We start from the raw sequence: 18768 nt of genomic DNA, 5'->3' as shown, positions 1-18768 counted from the left end.
AAGAGAGAGATTACCTTTCAACCTTAACACTTTTCTCTTCCCCAGTGAACACTCATAACACCTGAAGGACTTCATGCTGGTGGTGTCCATAGTGATCGGCATTGGAGGCTGCTGGTTCCCTACATCCAGAAACTTCTCCAAAGACACATGAAGAAGATGATGACGGACCTGGATGGCCTACAGAGGGCTGAGCAGAGCCTGCATGATTCTGCAGAAACAAGTGAGTTGTCTTCCCTTCAAACCACTGTACCTGAGGAAGCAGGCCCATAGAAGCCATAGAAGTAGTGACTCTGAATGATGTCATTATCCATTGGCTTGAACGTCGTGGTGGCTTGACGTCGTGGTGGCTTGACGTCGTGTGGTGGCTTGACGTGTTGGTGGCTTGACGGTCGTGGGTGGCTTGACAAATCGTTGGTGGCTTGAAGTCGTGGTGGTTGAAGTCGTGGTGGGCTTGACGAAAGGATGGCTTTGACGAGAACTTGGGGACAGTCAGCTGTTCATTTGGTCAGGAATTTGGCAGAATAAACCATGTTTTTTTCAGGTGTGTCATGTTGAAGCCACCTCCATGATACAACAAGAACAGGAAGTGAAGGTTAACTGGTCTGAAGCATCAGTTGAGTTCCTCATTCAGAAGCTCATTCTAGAGATTGCTGCAGTAAATTATGCAAGAGGACAAAATATCCTGTCCACACATTGTGGAACTGTTCTCTATGGAATATCATTGAAGTTTCTCTGAAGTAAGTCTCACAGCTGATCAAAGAGGGACTTGGTATCAACTGTCCTTGAAAAATTATTTTTTTATGATTATTCCGCAAACATCTTTTGAAATCTGAGCAAGCATATGGCCCTCTCTAAGCTTCTGTCCTGGTTCTGTCACTACAGAGCTCAACTCCCCTTCCTCCTCTGTGGCCTCTCTCTCTGTCCTGGTTCTGTCACTACAGAGCTCAACTCCCCTTCCTCCTCTGTGGCCCTCTCTCTCTGTCCGGGTTCTGTCACTACAGAGCTCAACTCCCCTTCCTCCTCTGTGGCCCTCTCTCTCTGTCCTGGTTCTGTCACTACAGAGCTCAACTCCCCTTCCTCCTCTGTGGCTCTTTCTCTCTGTAACTGGTTCTGTCACTACAGAGCTCAACTCCCTTCCTCCTCTGTGGCCTCTCTCTCTGTCCTGGTTCTGTCACTACAGAGCTCAACTCCCCTTCCTCCTCTGTGGCCCTTTCTCTCTGTACTGGTTCTGTCACTACAGAGCTCAACTCCCCTTCCTCCTCTGTGGCCCTCTCTCTCTGTCCTGGTTCTGTCACTACAGAGCTCAACTCCCCTTCCTCCTCTGTGGCTCTCTCTCTGTACTGGTTCTGTCACTACAGAGCTCAACTCCCCTTCCTCCTCTGTCACTACAGTATCACGTATGTCTCCACTAGTATTATAGTACACGCACAGCTGCTTTGGTGTTGTGTGTTGTAACAGGGGAGCAGAAAGTATGTCTCGCAGCACAGTGTATTGTTCCTGTTGAATACAGACCTACAGGCTCATTCTCCATTCTATGGCATGGCGACAAGCAGGAGGTTCAAATTTTCCTTCCCTGGCAGGAGGTTCAAATTCTCCTTCCCCTGGCAGGAGGTTCAAATTCTCTTCCCCCTGGCAGGAGGTTCAAATTCTCTTCCCCTGGCAGGAGGTTCAAATTCTCCTTCCCCCGGCAGGAGGTTCAAATTCTCCTTCCCCTGGCAGGAGGTTCAAATTCTCTTTCCACTTGGCAGGAGGTTCAAATTCTCCTTCCCCTTGGCAGGGTTCAAATTTCTTCCCCTTGGCAGGAGGTTCAAATTCTCCTTCCCTTGGCAGGGGGTAAATTCTCCTTCCCTGGCAGGAGGTTCAAATTCTCTTCCCCTTGGCAGGAGGTTCAAATTCTCCTTCCCTTGGCAGGAGGTTCAATTCTCCTTCCCCTTGGCAGGAGGTTCAAATTCTCCTTCCCCTTGGCAGGAGGTTCAAATTCTCCTTTCCCCTTGGCAGGAGGTTCAAATTCTCCTTCCCTTGGCAGGAGGTTCAAATTCTCCTTCCCCTTGGCAGGAGGTTCAAATTCTCGGTTATGCATTTGGTTTGCTAAGTGGCTAGATGTCTGCTATTCATTTGGTTTGCTAAGTGGCTAAAATGTCTGCTATGTATTTGGTTTGCTAAGTGGCTAGGTGTCTGCTATGCATTTGGTTTGCTAAGTGGCTAGATGTCTGCTATGTATTTGGTTTGCTAAGTGGCTAGATGTCGGCTATGCATTTGGTTTGCTAAGTGGCTAGGTGTCTGCTATGTATTTGGTTTGCTAAGTGGCTAGGTGTCTGCTATGTATTTGGTTTGCTAAGTGACTGATGTCTGCTATGTATTTGGTTTGCTAAGTGGCTAGATGTCTGCTATGCATTTGGTTTGGCTAAGTGGCTAGGTGTCGGCTATGCATTTGGTTTGCTAAGTGGCTAGGTGTCTGCTCATGGCATTTGGTTTGCAAAGTTGGCTACGGTGTCTGCTATGGCATTGGTTTGCTAAGTGGCTAGGTGTCTGCTATGCATTTGGTTTGCTAAGTGGCTAGGTGTCTGTCTGCTATGCATTTGGTTTGCTAAGTGGCTAGGTGTCTGCTATGCATTTGGTTTGCTAAGTGGCAAGATGATCAAGCTTCTTGGCTTCAGCAGAGACATTCAATCCCCTCCTGGATCAAGATCCCTGTTTCCTAAATTGTTTTTAGAAGTAGTGCCTCTTGTGTAATACCATCTACCCCGGTATGGTACAGAACAGTATGACCGTATAAACCCTGGATACCACCGTACTGTAGTCTTGCCTTGCCATTTCTGCCATCATTTCTGCCATTAGCAATGAACATTTCCATGCTTTCTGCCGGAAGCTTGGAGGTGGGTTATTTTCACATCCTCCCGCTCATCTATGGTTCAGTCATGCTGACTCATACACACACAGTGTCTCTATCCCTGACACACGTTCCCACTACAACTAACTGACTCCGAAAGTGAGTGTCCTTGACGTAGGCCACAGGAGGCTGCTGAGGGGAGGACGGCTCATCATATTGTCCTGAATGGAGCGATAGAAGGGCATCCATGTGAAACCGTGTATTTTATTGTATTTGATACCATTCTGCTCCAGACATTATCACGAGCCTGTCCTCCCCAATTAAGGTGCCACCAGCCTCCTGTGATGTAGGCCTATTCATCCACCACCGTAGCTTAGCCATAAAGAGGCACCATCTGCTGTCCTTGCTACCAGGAGGTCAATTATCCTGCATGGGCATCCTGTGTGTGTTCCACAGCCTTGCTAGCTGAGAGTGTTACCGGGGCCGTGTCCTCTGCTGAGAGGAGAGCGGCCTTGGAACAGAGTTATGTTATGCCTCTATTGACGTCCCTCTCTCCCCAGACAGACACGTTGTATATCACATCTTGTCAGTTAGTTACAGGGGTTAGTCATGCCCTCCTTGTTCATTCACTGTGATAGTAAAACATCTCACCCCCTGCTGCTGTGGGACATGCAGATGAGGCTGGGGATATACATCTGCTGCATGTCCCTCTGCTGCAACTCTCTGAAACACCTAGTGAACACCAAAGCAGAATGTGAAATGCCAATTGATAATTTTTTAGAGAGGATTGCAACATCTCATGCGTACTAACTAATGTGCATGCAGTTTTGTATTGTTGCTGTTTTGTGGTTTGTTACCTATGGGGTTATAGACCTGGTGCTCTCCCAGGAGCTGAAGGGGAGAGGGGTCGTGTCCTCTGTGTCTTTAGCCGTCCCTTCTTCCTAAACCCATGCTGGGGGAGAGCTGTAGGACTATTTCACCCTGTGTTTACTCTGGGTGCCTTTTACAACACCAGCTGGTGCCAGGCATTACCTCTTTACACGTCACCTCCACCGCTTACTCACTCCCATGTGGACGGAGGTGTGGTGTAGTGGGTTGTATGCAGGACAAGACAGGTCTAAGCTGGGTTGTAATGGCAGGACAAGACAGGTCTTACTAAACGTAATCATGTGGGACGGAGGTGAGGTGTGGTGGGTTGTATGCAGGACAAGACAGGTCTCTACTAAAACGTAATCATGTGGACGGAGGTGAGGTGTAGTGGGTTGTATGCAGGACAAGACAGTTCTCTACTAAACGTAATCATGTGGACGGAGGTGAGGTGTGGTGGTTGTATGCAGGACAAGACAGGTCTCTACTAAACGTAATCCATGTGGACGGAGGTGAGGTGTGGTGGGTTTGTATGCAGGACAAGACAGGTCCTTACTAAACGTAATCATGTGGACAGGTGAGGTGTAGTGGGTTGTATGCAGGACAGACAGGTCTCTACTAAACGTATCATGTGGACGGAGGTGGTGGTGTGGTGGGTTGTATGCAGGACAAGACAGGTCTTCTACTAAACGTAATCATGTGGACGGAGGTGAGGTGTGGTGGGTTGTATGCAGGACAAGACAGGTCTCTACTAAACGTAATCATGTGGACGGAGGTGAGGTGTGGTGGGTTGTATGCAGGACAAGACAGGTCCTCTACTAAAATGTGGACGGAGGTGTGGTGTAGTGGGTTGTATGCAGGACAAGACAGGTCTCTACTAAACGTAATCATGTGGACGGAGGTGAGTGTGGGTTGTATGCAGACAAGACAGGTCTCTACTAAACGTAATCATGTGGACGGAGGTGAGGTGTAGTGGTTGTATGCAGGACAAGACAGGTCTCTACTAAACGTAATCATGTGGACGGGGTGAGGTGTAGTGGGTTGTATGCAGGACAGACAGGTCTCTACTAAACGTGATCATGTGGACGGAGGTGTGGTATAGTGGTGTGTATGCAGGACAAGACAGGTCTCTACTAAAGTATTCAATGTGGACGGAGGTGACGGTGGGTTGTATGCAGGACAAGACAGGTCTCTACTAAACGTAATCATGTTCAGGACAAGACAGGTCTCTACTAAACGTAATCATGTGGACGGAGGTGAGGTGTAGTGGGTTGTATGCAGGACAAGACAGGTCTCTACTAAACGTGGTCAATAGATGATGTAACTGATGGATATGGAATTCATACAGCATACACCTGGATAGGTATATACAGTGCATTCGAAAAGTTTTTCTGACCACTTGACGTTACAGCCTTTTTCTAAAATGTATTAAGTTGTTTGTTTTTTCCTCTTCTCATTAATCTACACTTTTTCCCCAATCTACACACAGTACCCCATAATGACAAAGCAAAAACAGTGGTATTTTGTTTGTGTGCAAATTTCGATTTTTTTTTGTAAATATATGAAATGGCACATTTACATAAGTATTCAGACCGTTTACTCAGTACTTTGTTGAAGCACCTTTGGCAGCGATTACACCCAAGAAGACTCGAGACTATGACGCTCAAAGCTTGGCACACCTGTATTTGAGGAGTTTCTCCCATTCTTCTCTGCAGATCCTCTCAAGCTCTGTCAGGTTGGATGGGGAGCGTTGCTGCACAGCTACTTTCAGATCTCTCCAGAGATGTTCGATCGGGTTCATGTCTGGGCTCGGGCTGGGCCACTCAAAGACATTCAGAGACTTGTACCAAAGCCACTCCTGCGTTGTCTTGGCTTAGGGTCATTGTCCTGTTGGAAGGTGAACCTTCGTCCCAGTCTGAGGTCCTGAGCGCTCTGGAGCAGGTTTTCATCAAGGATCTCTCTGTACTTTGCTTTGTTCATCTTTCCCTCTATCTTGACTAGTCTCCCAGTCCCTACCGCTAAAAAACTTCCCCAGAGCATGATGATGGTGCCAGGTTTCATCCAGTGATGCTTGGCATTCAGGCCAAATAGTTCAGTCTTGGTTTTATCAGACCAGCGAATCTTGTTTCTCATGGTCTGAGAGTCCTTTAGGTGCCTTTTGGCAAACTCCAAGCCAGCTGTCATGTGCCTTTTACTGGGGAGTGGAATCCATCTGGCCACTATACCATAAAGGCCTGATTGGTGGAGCGCTGCAGAGATTGTTGTCCTTTTGGAAGGTTCTCCCATCTCCACAGAGGAATTCTGGAGTTCTGTCCAAGTGATCATCAGGTACTTGGTCACCTCCCTGACCAAGGCCCTTCTCCCCTGATTGCTCAGTTTGGCCGGGCAGCCAGCTCTAAGAAGAGTCTTGGTGGTTCCAAACTTATTCCATTTAAGAACGATGGAGGCCACTGTGTTCTTGGGGACCTTCAATGCTGCAGAAATGTTTTGGTACCCTTCCCCAGATCTGTGCCTCAACACAATCCTGACTCCGAGCTCTACGGACAATTCCTTCAACCTCGTGGCTTGGTTCTTGCTATGACATGCACTGTCAGCTGTGGAACCTTACATAGACCAGTGTGTGCCTTTCCAAATCATGTCCAATCAATTGAATTTACCACAGGTGGACTAAAATCAAGTTGTCGAAACATCTCAAGGATGTTAGGAAACAGGATGCACCTGAGCTCAATTTCGAGTCTCATAGCAAAGTGTTAGAATACGGTATTTCTGTTTTGTATTTTTTATACATTTGCAAAAATGTCTAAAAACCTGTTTTCGCTTTGTCATTATGGGGTATTGTGTGTAGATTGAGGAATTGTTTTTAGAATAAGACTAATGTAACAACGTGGAAAAAGGGGTCTGAATATTTTCAGAATGCTCTATACTTGATCCACGTTCTGCTGCTACTCATATTCCAGTTACTCATAAATGATATTGATTTAAAACTAGTCTCACTCGTAGGAATGCTATTCACACAAATCTATATCAGCCCAGTCAGTCTGGAGCTACTGAGCCGGTGCTGCAAATAGGCTTTGATGTTGTTTGATTGTACCCTGCAGTAGGGCTGAGCGTCTGCATCGGGCCTCTTTCAGTGGAGTGTTATACAGTGCTGTGTGCCTGCCCTGCTGTTGTTGCTGCTGAAGCTTTGGCTGGTGAATGGTAGAGGTCAGGGTCAAGAGCATTAGTGGGAGGGCCCACTCCCCACATTTTCCATTCTCAGCCCCCCGGATCACCTTTCACTGTTGCCTGGCTACCCATCCACATCACGCCGACATTTCTTCTCCACCATGAGTCTGGATTTGCCACCCTCCCTGACGATATCTAGAATGCGAACACATTCTGACCGTTCTGATTAGTCCCAGAAACCGATGGGTTGGGCCTGAGCCGACCTGCATGATGACATTGTCAACTTTGATATGGTGACTGGTTGGATTTGTTAGACGATCCATTCGCTGATGAATTTGTTTTGTACAACGCGCCCTGTCATTTTGAAATGAAGTCACACAAACAACTTGTAGGATGGCGGATTCAATAGAGCAGCGGAATTGAATTCGGGGTGATACTTCAGGCTACTGGTGACTGCAGCCCTCTGCCTTCTCCTATACCTCTGGTGGGATGAGGCTGCTCTCTGGTGATGTAAAACAGCATTACACCTCCTGCCTCCTTTATCATCTCAACCTCCATTCGCCCTGTAAAACCTGCTCTCAAATTTACTGATGTATTTTTTTAACTCATGCGTGTACTTCATGGATTCAGGTTCATTTATATTAATTGAAATGCTGTTCATAATTTCAATGTACCAATTCTCATCAGATATTGATTATCTCATACATATGCTGTGACCTCTTTAAAACATAGCAAGCTAGGCTGTGTACACGCTAAAGCAGTCTCCTTGTAGATTTTACATGAATGACTATAGTCCTATTTCTCCCAGTGGGCCCTCTGTGTGTTTGAACTGTGGTCTTGTGACCGACCTCACAGGATGGCGTGACGTGACACGTACTAACCCAGCATGACACAGCCACCCATCCCACAAATGGGCTCCTTGTTGGTCGTTTATATAGTCATGTCTGAGGCACTGGGGACATTATACTGTGGCAGAAGAAGAGCACCTTGATCCCAATACAGAACGGCCATAGAGTACTGGGCTCTCCGTCACCACTGGGGCCCTGGCCTGGCCAAGCCTTGACATCATTCAGTACTGTGACAGCTGATCAAGGTCCTCTGCCCTCTACACATTAGCTATTGTTTTCAGCCACATACTGTAAGATGCAAACCCCTCATGCTATCTTTACACTCCCTCACTCACATTCTTAGCCTACTATAAGGCTGGTGTTTAGCCAATGACATTGTCTACAGAGCAAGTTGTATAAAGTAGTCACTTTAATTAACTCTATTTACATGTACATACTAGAGGTCGACCGATTAATCGGCAAGGCCGATTTAATTAGGGCCGATTTTCAAGTTTTCATAACAATCGGTAATTGGCCTTTTTGGACGCCGATTACATTGGAATCCACGAGGAAAAGCGTGGCATGCTGACCACCTGTTACGCGAGTGTAGCCTCAAAAGGACCTTGTGGCTGCAAGGAGCCAAGGTAAGTTGCTAGCTAGCATTAAACTTATCTTATAAAAAACAATCACTGTTCACGTAAGCACTAGTTAACTACACATGGTTGATGATATTACTAGGTTAACTAGCTTGTCCTGTGTTGCATATAATCAATGCGGTGCCTGTTAATTTATCATTGAATCACAGCCTACTTCACCTTCGCCAAAAGGATTTAAGAAAAGCACATTCGCTAAAAAAACGTTTCACAAATGTACCTAACCATAAACATCAATGCCTTTCTTAAAATCAAGACAGAAGTATATATTTTTTAAACCTGCATATTTAGTTAATAGAAATTCATGTTGGTAGGTGTCACGAACCGGCTCAAAGCCCGTAACAAAAGGTAGACAGCGTGGAGATAAGGAGTAACAAAATATATTTATTTAAATAAAGTAACCTAAATGCAATTAACAATGGTGTGTGTAATCAGTAATTAGTAGTGTGAGTGTTTTTGCATGCATGAATGTGATAATGCGGTGTGTTGAAAGGTGCTAAAGCAAACAACCAAAAAGTCACAACAAAATCTATGACGGTGTCTGCATGGAGAGAGTCTCCTCCATGAATGGGGAAGTGGTGCATTTATCCTGGGAGACACCGGGCCCAGGTGTGTCTGCATGGAGAGAGTCTCCTCCATGAATGGGGAAGTGGTGTATTTATCCTGGCAGACACCGGGCCCAGGTGTTTCCCATGTAGCTGACGACCCTCCCAACTCCGCCCACCGACATCCTAATAAGGAAACAAGAACAAAGAGAGAATACGGCAGACAGAGTGGGAGGGTCGTCACAGTAGGCAATATTAACTAAGGAAATTGTGTCACTTCTCTTGCGTTCAGTGCAAACAGAGTCAGGGTATATGCAACAGTTTGGGCTGAATGGCTCGTTGCAAACTGTTTGAAGACCGAATTTTACATTATTATGACATAACATTGAAGGTTGTGCAATGTAACAGCAATATTTAGACTTAGGGTTGCCACCCATTTGATAAAATACGGAACGGTTACGTATTTCACTGAAAGAATAAACGTTTTGTTTTCGAAATGATAGTTTCCGGATTTAACCATATTAATGACCAAAGGCTCGTATTTATGTCTGTTTATTATATTATAATTAAGTCTATGATTTGATAGAGCAGTCCGACTGAGCGGTGGTAGGCAGCAGCAGGCTCGTAAGCATTCATTCAAACAGCACTTTCCTGCGTTTTTCCAGCAGCTCTTAGCAATGCTTGAAGCACAGCACTGCTTATGACTTCAAGCCTATCAACTCCCGAGATTAGGCTGGCAATACTAAAGTGCCTATAAAAACATCCAATAGTCAAAGGTATATGAAATACAAATGGTACAGAGAGAAATAGTCGACGCGTCATAATTCCTGTAATAACTACAACCTAAAACTTCTTAACTGGGAATATTGAAGAACTGGGAATATTGAACCACCAGCTTTCATATGTTCTCATGTTCTGAGCAAGGAACTTAAACGTTAGCTTTTTTACATGGCACATATTGCACTTTTACTTTCTTCTCCAACGCTGTGTTTTTGCATTATTTAAACTAAATTGAACATGTTTCATTATTTATTTGAGACTAAATAGATTGTATTTATGTATTAAGTTAAAATAAAAGTGTTCATTCAGTATTGTTGTAATTGTCATTATTAAAAATATATATATAAAAATCGGCCAATCGCATTTCACTAAGATCTACACCTGTTGTATTCAGCGCATCTGACTAATCAAATTTGATTAGATTTAGAGAAGACACTCGCTTGACTGTATGATCTGTGCACTTTAGTTTCACTGAATAACGTATTTATGCTGTTGTTTTTCAACAATATCTGCTCAGTTATATGTAAAATGTAAAGCGTGGAAATTCTCTGAATTCCTGTGATAGGCTTACAGTCCGGAACTACAGACTAGTGCTCAACTCTTTGATGTAGTTACAAGGCAACAGGCTGCTACAGTCAGTGTACTTCCCCCTACTGTAGTTAGCGCTTGAAACCGGACCCTGCCTGTAAAACAAACCATGTCTTTATCTCTGCCCAGGGAATCTCAACTACATGTAGCATATACATCAGAAAATGATGGATCCCTGGCTTCCTTGGGCTCTATAGTGGTCATTCTTTATAGCAAGGAGCAGCAAGGTCCAAGGACAGCTGGTTGGAGGATACTATGTGGACATTGCAGGCTCCCTGGTATCTAGTAGTAAAACTATACAGGCACTTCTATTGTTTTCCCCTGATGAGTCACTGATTACGAGCACCTGTAACAAGGCCCCAGAATTCTTCCTGGTCCTGGTGTTCTTGATCAGGAAAAGAACAGATTACATCTCATGCTTTTCCTTGTCTGATTCTCTCTTTTTTGCTTTCTCTCTCAATTCAAGGTGCTTTATTGGCATGGCAAATATGTTTACATTGCCAAAGCAAGTGAAATAGAAAATATACAACATTCAAATAAACAATGAAAAATGTACAGTAAACATTACACTCACAAGTTTCAAAGTAATAGAGACATTTGTTATAACGATGTGCAAATACAAAAGGAAAAATAAATATGGGTGTATTTACAATGGTGTTTGTTCTTCACTGGTTGCCCATTTCTTGTGGCAACAGATCACAAATATTGCTGCTGTGATTGCATGGTATTTCACCCAATATATATATATATATATATATATATATATATATATATATATATGGGAGTTCATCAAAATTGGGTTTGTGTTTTAATTCTTTGTGGGTCTGTGTAATCTGAGGGAAATTGTGTCTCTAACGTGGTCATACATTTTGCAAGAGGTTAGGAAGTGCAGCTCAGTTTCCACCTCATTTTGTGGGCAGTGTGCACATAGCCTGGTCTTCTCTTGAGAGCCAGGTCTAATTAGCAGGTATCGGCCTAATCCTGCTCTGCATGCATTATTTGGTGTTCTACGTTGTACACGGAGATGTTTTCGCAGAATTCTGCACGCAGTCTCAATTTGGTATTTGTCCCACTTTTTGTGAATTTTTGGTTGGTGAGCGACCCCAGACCTTACAACCACAAAGGGCAATAGGGTTCTATAAATGATTCAAGTATTTTTAGCCAGATCCTAATTGGTATGTCGAATTTTATGTTCCTTTTGATGGCGTTTTAAGACCCTTCTTGTCTCTCAGATCGCTCACAGCTTTGTGGAAGTTACCTATGGTGCTGCTGTTTAGGCTGAGGTTGGTAGAGTTTGTTGTGTGCTCTAGGTCAACAGTGTATAGATGGAATTTGTATTTGTGGTCCTGGCAACTGGACCAGTATTTTTGTCTAACTGAGATTTTCTGTCAGGGCCCAGGTCTGACAGAATCTGTGCAGAAGATCTAGGTGCTGCTGTAGGCCCTCCTTGGGTGGAGACAGAAGCACCAGATCATCAGCAAACAGTAGACATTTAACTTCAGATTCTAGTAGGGTGAGGCCAGGTGCTGCAGACTGTTCTACTGCTCTCGCCAATTAGTTGATATATACAGTGCCTTGCAAAAGTATTCATCCCCCTTGGCGTTTTTCCTATTTTGTTGCATTACAACATGTCATTTAAATTGATTTTTATTTGGATTTCATGTAACAGACATACAAAAAATAGTCCAAATTGGTGAAGGGAAATGCAAAAAAATAAATAAAAGGAAAAGTGGTGCGTGCATACAGTTGAAGTCAGAAGTTTACATACACTTTAGCCAAATACATTTAAACTCAGTTTTTCACAATTCCTGACATTTAATCCTAGTAAAAAATCCCTGTTTTACGTCAGTTAGGATCACCACTTTATTTTAAGAATGTGAAATGTCAGAATAATAGTAGAGCGAGTGATTTATTTCAGCTTTTATTTCTTTCATCACATTCCCAGTGGGTCAGAAGTTTACATACACTCAATTAGTGTTTGGTAGCATTGCGTTTAACTTGGGTCAAACATTACGGGTAGCCTTCCACAAGCTTCCCAGAATAAGTTGGGTGAATTTTGGCCCATTCCTCCTGACAGAGCTGGTGTAACTGAGTCAGTTTTTTAGGCCTCCTTGCTCACACACGCTTTTTCAATTCTGCCAACAAATTGTCTATGGGATTGAGGTCAGGGCTTTATGATGGCCACTCCAATGTCTTGACTAAGTTGTCCTTAAGCCATTTTGCCACAACTTTGGAAGAATGCTTGGGGTCATTGTCCATTTGGAAGACCCATTTGTGACCAAGCTTTAACTTCCTGACTGATGTCTTGAGATGTTGCTTCAATATATCCACATAATTTTTCTACCTCATGATGCCATCTATTTTGTGAAGTGCACCAGTCCCTCCTGCAGCACAGCACCCTCACAACATGATGCTGCCACCCCCGTGCTTCACGGTTGGGATGGTGTTCTTCGGCTTGCAAGCCTCCCCCTTTTCCCTCCAAACATAATGATGGTCATTATGGCCAAACAGTTCTATTTTTGTTTCATCAGACCAGAGAACATTTCTCCAAAAAGTACGTATAGTGTGCTCTATACCAAATTAGCATACCCCCTGAGTCTCTTCCCTGTTTCACACCTGGTAGTTTGGTGGATGGGACTACCAGCTCTCTGTAACCTAGAGGGCAACCAGTGGGTCCATCTCCTCTAACCATGTTTCTTGTAGGATGACAATGTCTGTATTTCCAATATCTTTAGTTAAGTCTGGGTTCCTGCTCTTTAGGCCAAAGGCAGATGACCTCAGACCTTGTATATTCCAGGATGAGATAGTAAATGATTATCTCGCTCTCAGGCTGCAGATAGCCCAGGAGGAGCACCGTACAGTGGAGGTGGAGAAGGTCAACCTGGAACAGAAGCTGAGGGATGAGATCAACTGTGCCAAGCAGGAGGCCCAGCGGCTGAAGGAGCTCCGCGAGGGCACCGAGAACGAGCTGAGTAGGCAGAAATACGCCGAGGAGGAGCTGGACCAGGTACTGGACTGTACCACTTTGGGGAGGGACAGGGGTGGAGAACAAATGCATGTGGATGAGAGAGGGGGAATTAGTCTAGCGGGGTACTTGTTGAGAAACAAGGTGTGGTTGAGGCCACTAACATGATCCTGTAGATTAATGCCAGAGAGGGGAGACTTGACTGAACTTTGTTAACCACTCTATATTGTAGGGAGCCAGCTATACATTTAGATGGATCAGATGCAGAATGCTATCAGTAGGCATAACTCCCACTCAGCTCTTTGCCCATCAGGGAAATGGCAGGAAAAGAAGCAGCGGTCGGCCCACACAGGGCAGCTGTACAGAGGGCTCATGTTGTGTACTCTCTTCATTCTACTACGATCACTATGGTCTCCTGAGAACACTGTAGTCTGCTGGAGGAAGCAATAGTCACTCCTTTATCTGATTTCTGTGTATAAGAATCCAGCTCAGAATGTTTTCATATGACGTAAGGATTAGATTCACCACTCCTGACTGCGGACAGGGCATATTGCACCCTAAACCATGGCCTAGTTCTTCACAGGATTTAGAATGATAATTTCATCTGGATGGTTTCTCTGGAGGCCTGTTATCTTGTTGTCAGGTCCCAGTGGAGGTCAAACCAGGTCAGCCCTCATGCCTGCCTGATCAGAAAAGAGAACCACACAGATGTCACATGGCCCCATATACAGCCATAACTCTCCCCTGTGCACATCTGGTTTGCAGGCCCCCTGCTCACCTATCCCTAACTCTCCCCTGTGCACATGGCTTGCAGGCCCCCTGCTCACCTAGCCATAACTCTCCCTGTGCACATGGCTTGCAGGCTCCCTGCTCCCCTGGCTGGCCCAGTGCTGCTCCATTAAGGCTTGCCAGTGATTGAGTCTAAGGGCGGGTGGATGCCTCTATGGCTCTGGGCTCATTTGCACAGCTCTTAATGAGGCTGTCTGGAGACAAAGAGAGCGCTAGCTTTCACAAGCCAATGAGATCACATTTCCCTCTCCCACCTCCCCATCCACATTCACACCATGGTCCAGAGAGACACTGTGGGAATGATTCATTTGTGCTTAACCACTTTGACTTTTAGCGTGAAGACTTTAGTGTGTTCTTTCACTGCTGTTTTGAGGCAGAAGAAGTTATATGCTGTAGGTTGACTTCTGGTCTTTGTGACATGTGTATGTGTGTTTTTTTGCAGGTGCGCATGGCCCTGAAGAAAGCAGAGAAGGAGCTGGAGTCTCGCTGCAGCTGGTCCCCACCAGAGTCCCTCCAGAAGTGGCTCCAGCTCACCCATGAGGTGGAGGTGCAGTACTACAACATCAAGAAGCAGAACGCTGAGAAACAGCTACTGGTGGCTAAAGAAGGGGTGAGATGCCACAGGACTAGAGATATACACCGCATGAGGACTAGAGATATACACCGCATGAGGACTAGAGATATACACCGCATGAGGACTAGAGATATACACCGCATGAGGACTAGATATATATATATATGAGAAAAAGAAATCCTGAAAATCACATTGTAGGATTTTTAATGAATTTATTTGCAAATTATGGTGGAAAATAAGTATTTGGTGAATAACAAAAGCTTATCTCAATACTTTGTTATATACCCTTTGTTGGCAATGACAGAGGTCAAACGTTTTCTGTAAGTCTTCACAAGGTTTTCACACACTGTTGCTGGTATTTTGGCCCATTCCTCCATGCAGATCTCCTCTAGAGCAGTGATGTTTTGGGGCTGTTGCTGGGCAACACGGACTTTCAACTCCCTCCAAAGATTTTCTATGGGGTTGAGATCTGGAGACTGGCTAGGCCACTCCAGGACCTTGAAATGCTTCTTACGAAGCCACTCCTTCGTTGCCCGGGCGGTGTGTTTGGGATCATTGTCATGCTGAAAGACCCAGCCACGTTTCATCTTCAATGCCCTTGCTGATGGAAGGAGGTTTTCACTCGAGACTTTGTAATACAATAACTTCAAAAGGTTGGGAATGGAACAATATTTCTGTAATCCAACCAGTTGAAAGTATCCGTTGGTACTTAAAGAATATCATGTCAGATCAGTTGTTGTCTGGGACATTATATCTGATAGGACAATATAAATTGTATCTTGGAAAGTCTACACGTTCTAGTTATCAGATTCACATGGAAATGTTGTGCAATTTAAATGTTTAAATATGAAACTATTTATGAAAACAAATTTAATTTTAGCCTTCTAAATGAGGTAATTATTTTCATAAGTAAACTATGCTCACTCAGTGGCCTCGCCCAAGTGAACAGACATTGGTTGGAGAGGGATGGAACACGCCCTTCTCTTCTCCAGTATAAAAGCCCCCGTGACCCAATTCAGACTAAGCAAACCCCAGTGTGAGCTGTTGTTGCAAATGGTTAAATATCCACTCTACATGACAAAATTTACATGAGACCAGATCACGTGGAGGTGATCACCACCACGCTGGAAGGATGAATTTCTACTAGACCAGCTAGAACACAGCGCGAGCTGATTATGGCAAAATGGTATGGACTGAAAACGTATTCATTAAAGAAGAAGTGATACATCCTAGAAGTTGAGTTATCAGCTGCAGCTGTAAACGTACGTAGCCTAGGAAAGGACAGACAATCTCCTAATAAGAACGACAGGGTACTTTAACGTATCCGCTCTACAACACTACGGTCAGAAAGATTATTCAAAGGACAATGGCGATCTCTGCTGGGCAAACCTGTCTCAGTGTAAATATATATCTTGCATTCTCCTTTTCTGAATGGGCGGTTATTAGAATGCATAAGATTCTGTGTTTACGGTTGCATAGCTTCTCAAGGTCCGATAGAGACCCAATCCCTTTGTCCTTCAGTCTTCCCGCTCTTTCATTCAAACCCAGCCGTCATGACGGTTTTGTCCACTAGGGACTCTTTGTTTTATGACATTATTACTAATCGATGTATGATCCATCCTGTATATATGTAGTTCTGTGTGATTATTTAGTATAATTATATATTTGTATTACTGATTCAACTTGTTAGCCAGAGTTTGTGAAGATAACCAAGAATTTTACGACTTTCAGATGTGACTGAATAAGGTGACGATTAGTAATTGACTGCTATTGATATAAAATCACGTAATCTATCCAATGTTAGGTAATCGATTTGAAAAAATAGCCTGTCATGTAATTTAATCAGCCAGAGACATGACAACCGTATGAGTAGGTCCAGGAGATTTCCTTGTCCATGTGGGCAGGAGAAACTCTGGACCCTTAGTGTGACAGAATGGGGGAGTAATGTTTTCTCTTGTGTGTGTGACTGCAGGCAGAGAAGATCAAGAAGAAGAGGAACACCATATTTGGGACCTTCCATGTGGCACACAGCTCCTGTCTGGATAATGTGGATCACCAAATTCTGACAGCCAAGTGAGTTTCATTTAAAGATGTATTGGGATTTGTCTAAGCCAATATCTCCTATATATATGTTCACATTGTGATCTGTGCTTGTATCCCTCTGTTCTCCTCCTCCCCGTCTCCCTCTCCTCCGGTCCAGACAAGCCCTGGGTGAGGTGACTGCTGCTCTGAGGGAGAGGCTGCACCGCTGGCAGCAGATTGAGATTCTGACGGGGTTCACCATCGTCAACAACCCTGGGCTTACCTCCCTGGCCTCCACCCTGAACCTTGACCCCAGCATCATGGGTGGCCGGGCTACGCCCCAGCACTTCATTATGTCTGATGACATGGACGACATGGACGAGGACATCATATCGCCCGGAACTCTGCAATGTAAGGGCTCGCCCGACTCCCTCGGCTCCACTGTGGGACTCGGTAGCAAAATAACCCCTAAATACACCAAGGGCCTCCTGGGGAAATCCAAAAATCAGCTCTCATATGAAAATTAGCATACAGCCGCAAAGTATTATCATTAACGATTTATCAACGATTCTATGAATTTACAAAATGAGCAGCCTTGTTGGTGAAGGGATTCAGGGTGTTTGTCTGTGATTTGAGGTTGTTGTGTGTTTGCAAAACTATAATATATGAATTTTAATTTCACCTGTTTTTTTAATACATGTTTTCAGTTGGTTATTTTGTTCCATTTTGGAAATTATTGTTGCCTTGATATATGGGAATTTCACTTCTGGGATGGAGTGTAAGATGAGAACAAGGTGCACAATGTTGATATCCCATGCTGTGAAAATTGAACCTCTGAAAAAATACATGCTTCATGACACCAAATCTTTGTGCTGATCTATTTTTAGCAGTTGTCTCCTAGTCTGACCAATGGAATGTGCTGAACATGAAGTAATAGTAATCAATATGAAAGGCCATGGTCCTTCAGTACTGTAAGCTTTATAAGGCTTTAGCTTTGGTCTAGGCCTATATTTGGGAAAGAAGAAGGCACAATGGCCTTGTAGTGCTGCCTGGAAGACCGTTTGTTTTACTTTCTCACATAGCCTTGCTTTCTATTGTCATTCCACTGGGGGTACATGTTATACTCCATTCAGAAAGTATTCAGACCCCTTAACTTTTTCCACATTTTATTAGGTTAAAATTGATTAAACAGTTCCCCCCCCCTCATCAATCTACACACAGTACCCCATAATGACGAAGCAAAAATAGGTTTTTAGATTTTTGGGCAAATGTATAAAAAGTATTCAGACCCTTTTCTCAGTACTGTAAACCACCGTTGGCTGTGATTACAGCCTCGAGTCTTCTTGGGTATGACTCCACACACTTGCCACACCTATATTTGAGGAGTTTCTCCCACTCTTCTCTCCAGATCCTCTCAAGCTGTCAGGTTGGATGGGGAGCGTTGTTGCACAACTATTTTCAGGTCTCTCCAGAGATGTTCGATCGCGTTCAAGTCTTGACTCTTGTTGGGCCCCTCGGGGACATTCAGAGACTTGTCCCGAAGCCACTCCTGTGTTGTCTTAGTTGTGTGCTTGGGGTCGTTGTCCTGTTGGAAGTTCCTGAGTGCTCTGGAGCAGGTTTTCATCAAGGATCTCTCTGTACATTTCTCCGTTCATCTTTCCCCTCGATCCTGATTAGTCTCCCAGTATCTGCTGCTGAAAAACATCCCCACATCATGATGCTGCCACCACCATGCTTCACCGTAGGGATGGTGCCAGGTTTCCTCCAGACGTGACACTTGGCATTCAGGCCAAGGAGTTCAATCTTGGTTTCATCAGACCAGAGCATCTTGTTTCTCATGGTCTGAGAGTCCTTTAAGTGCCTTTTGGCAAATCCAAGAGTCTTGGTGGTTTCAAACTTCTTCCATTTAATAATGATGAAGGCCACTATGTTCTTGGAACATATGTTCCACTATGTTCTTGAGGACCTTCAATGCTGCAGAATGTTTTTGGTATCCTGTGCCTTGACACAATCCTGTCTCGGAGCTCTACGGACAATTCCTTCTACCTGATGGCTTGGTTATAAATTTGCACAAAAAAATGAAAAACCTGTTTTTCCTTTGTCATTATGGGGTATTGTGTGTAGATTTGGGATTTTTTATTTATTTATTATCTATTTTAGAAT

General features: G+C 44.3%; 1 protein-coding gene across 3 annotated transcripts in view; it reads left to right on the top strand.

Annotated features, from left to right (window-relative positions):
- The window catches only part of LOC111960783 (stromal interaction molecule 1), a 62568-nt gene that overhangs the window by 37333 nt on the left and 6467 nt on the right, over positions 1-18768 (top strand). For all 3 annotated transcript variants that reach the window (XM_023982987.2, XM_023982988.2, XM_070439283.1), the window contains exons 8-11: positions 13085-13262; positions 14452-14619; positions 16556-16656; positions 16784-17016. In XM_023982987.2, the coding sequence (XP_023838755.1) occupies positions 13085-13262; positions 14452-14619; positions 16556-16656; positions 16784-17016 (680 nt within the window). The remainder of the gene's footprint in view (positions 1-13084; positions 13263-14451; positions 14620-16555; positions 16657-16783; positions 17017-18768) is intronic.

Source organism: Salvelinus sp. IW2-2015, linkage group LG4p, assembly GCF_002910315.2.
Source record: "Salvelinus sp. IW2-2015 linkage group LG4p, ASM291031v2, whole genome shotgun sequence".
NCBI lineage: Eukaryota > Metazoa > Chordata > Actinopteri > Salmoniformes > Salmonidae > Salvelinus > Salvelinus sp. IW2-2015.
The sequence above is the reverse complement of the archived record's forward strand: the minus strand, read 5'-3'. Positions and strand labels throughout refer to the sequence as shown.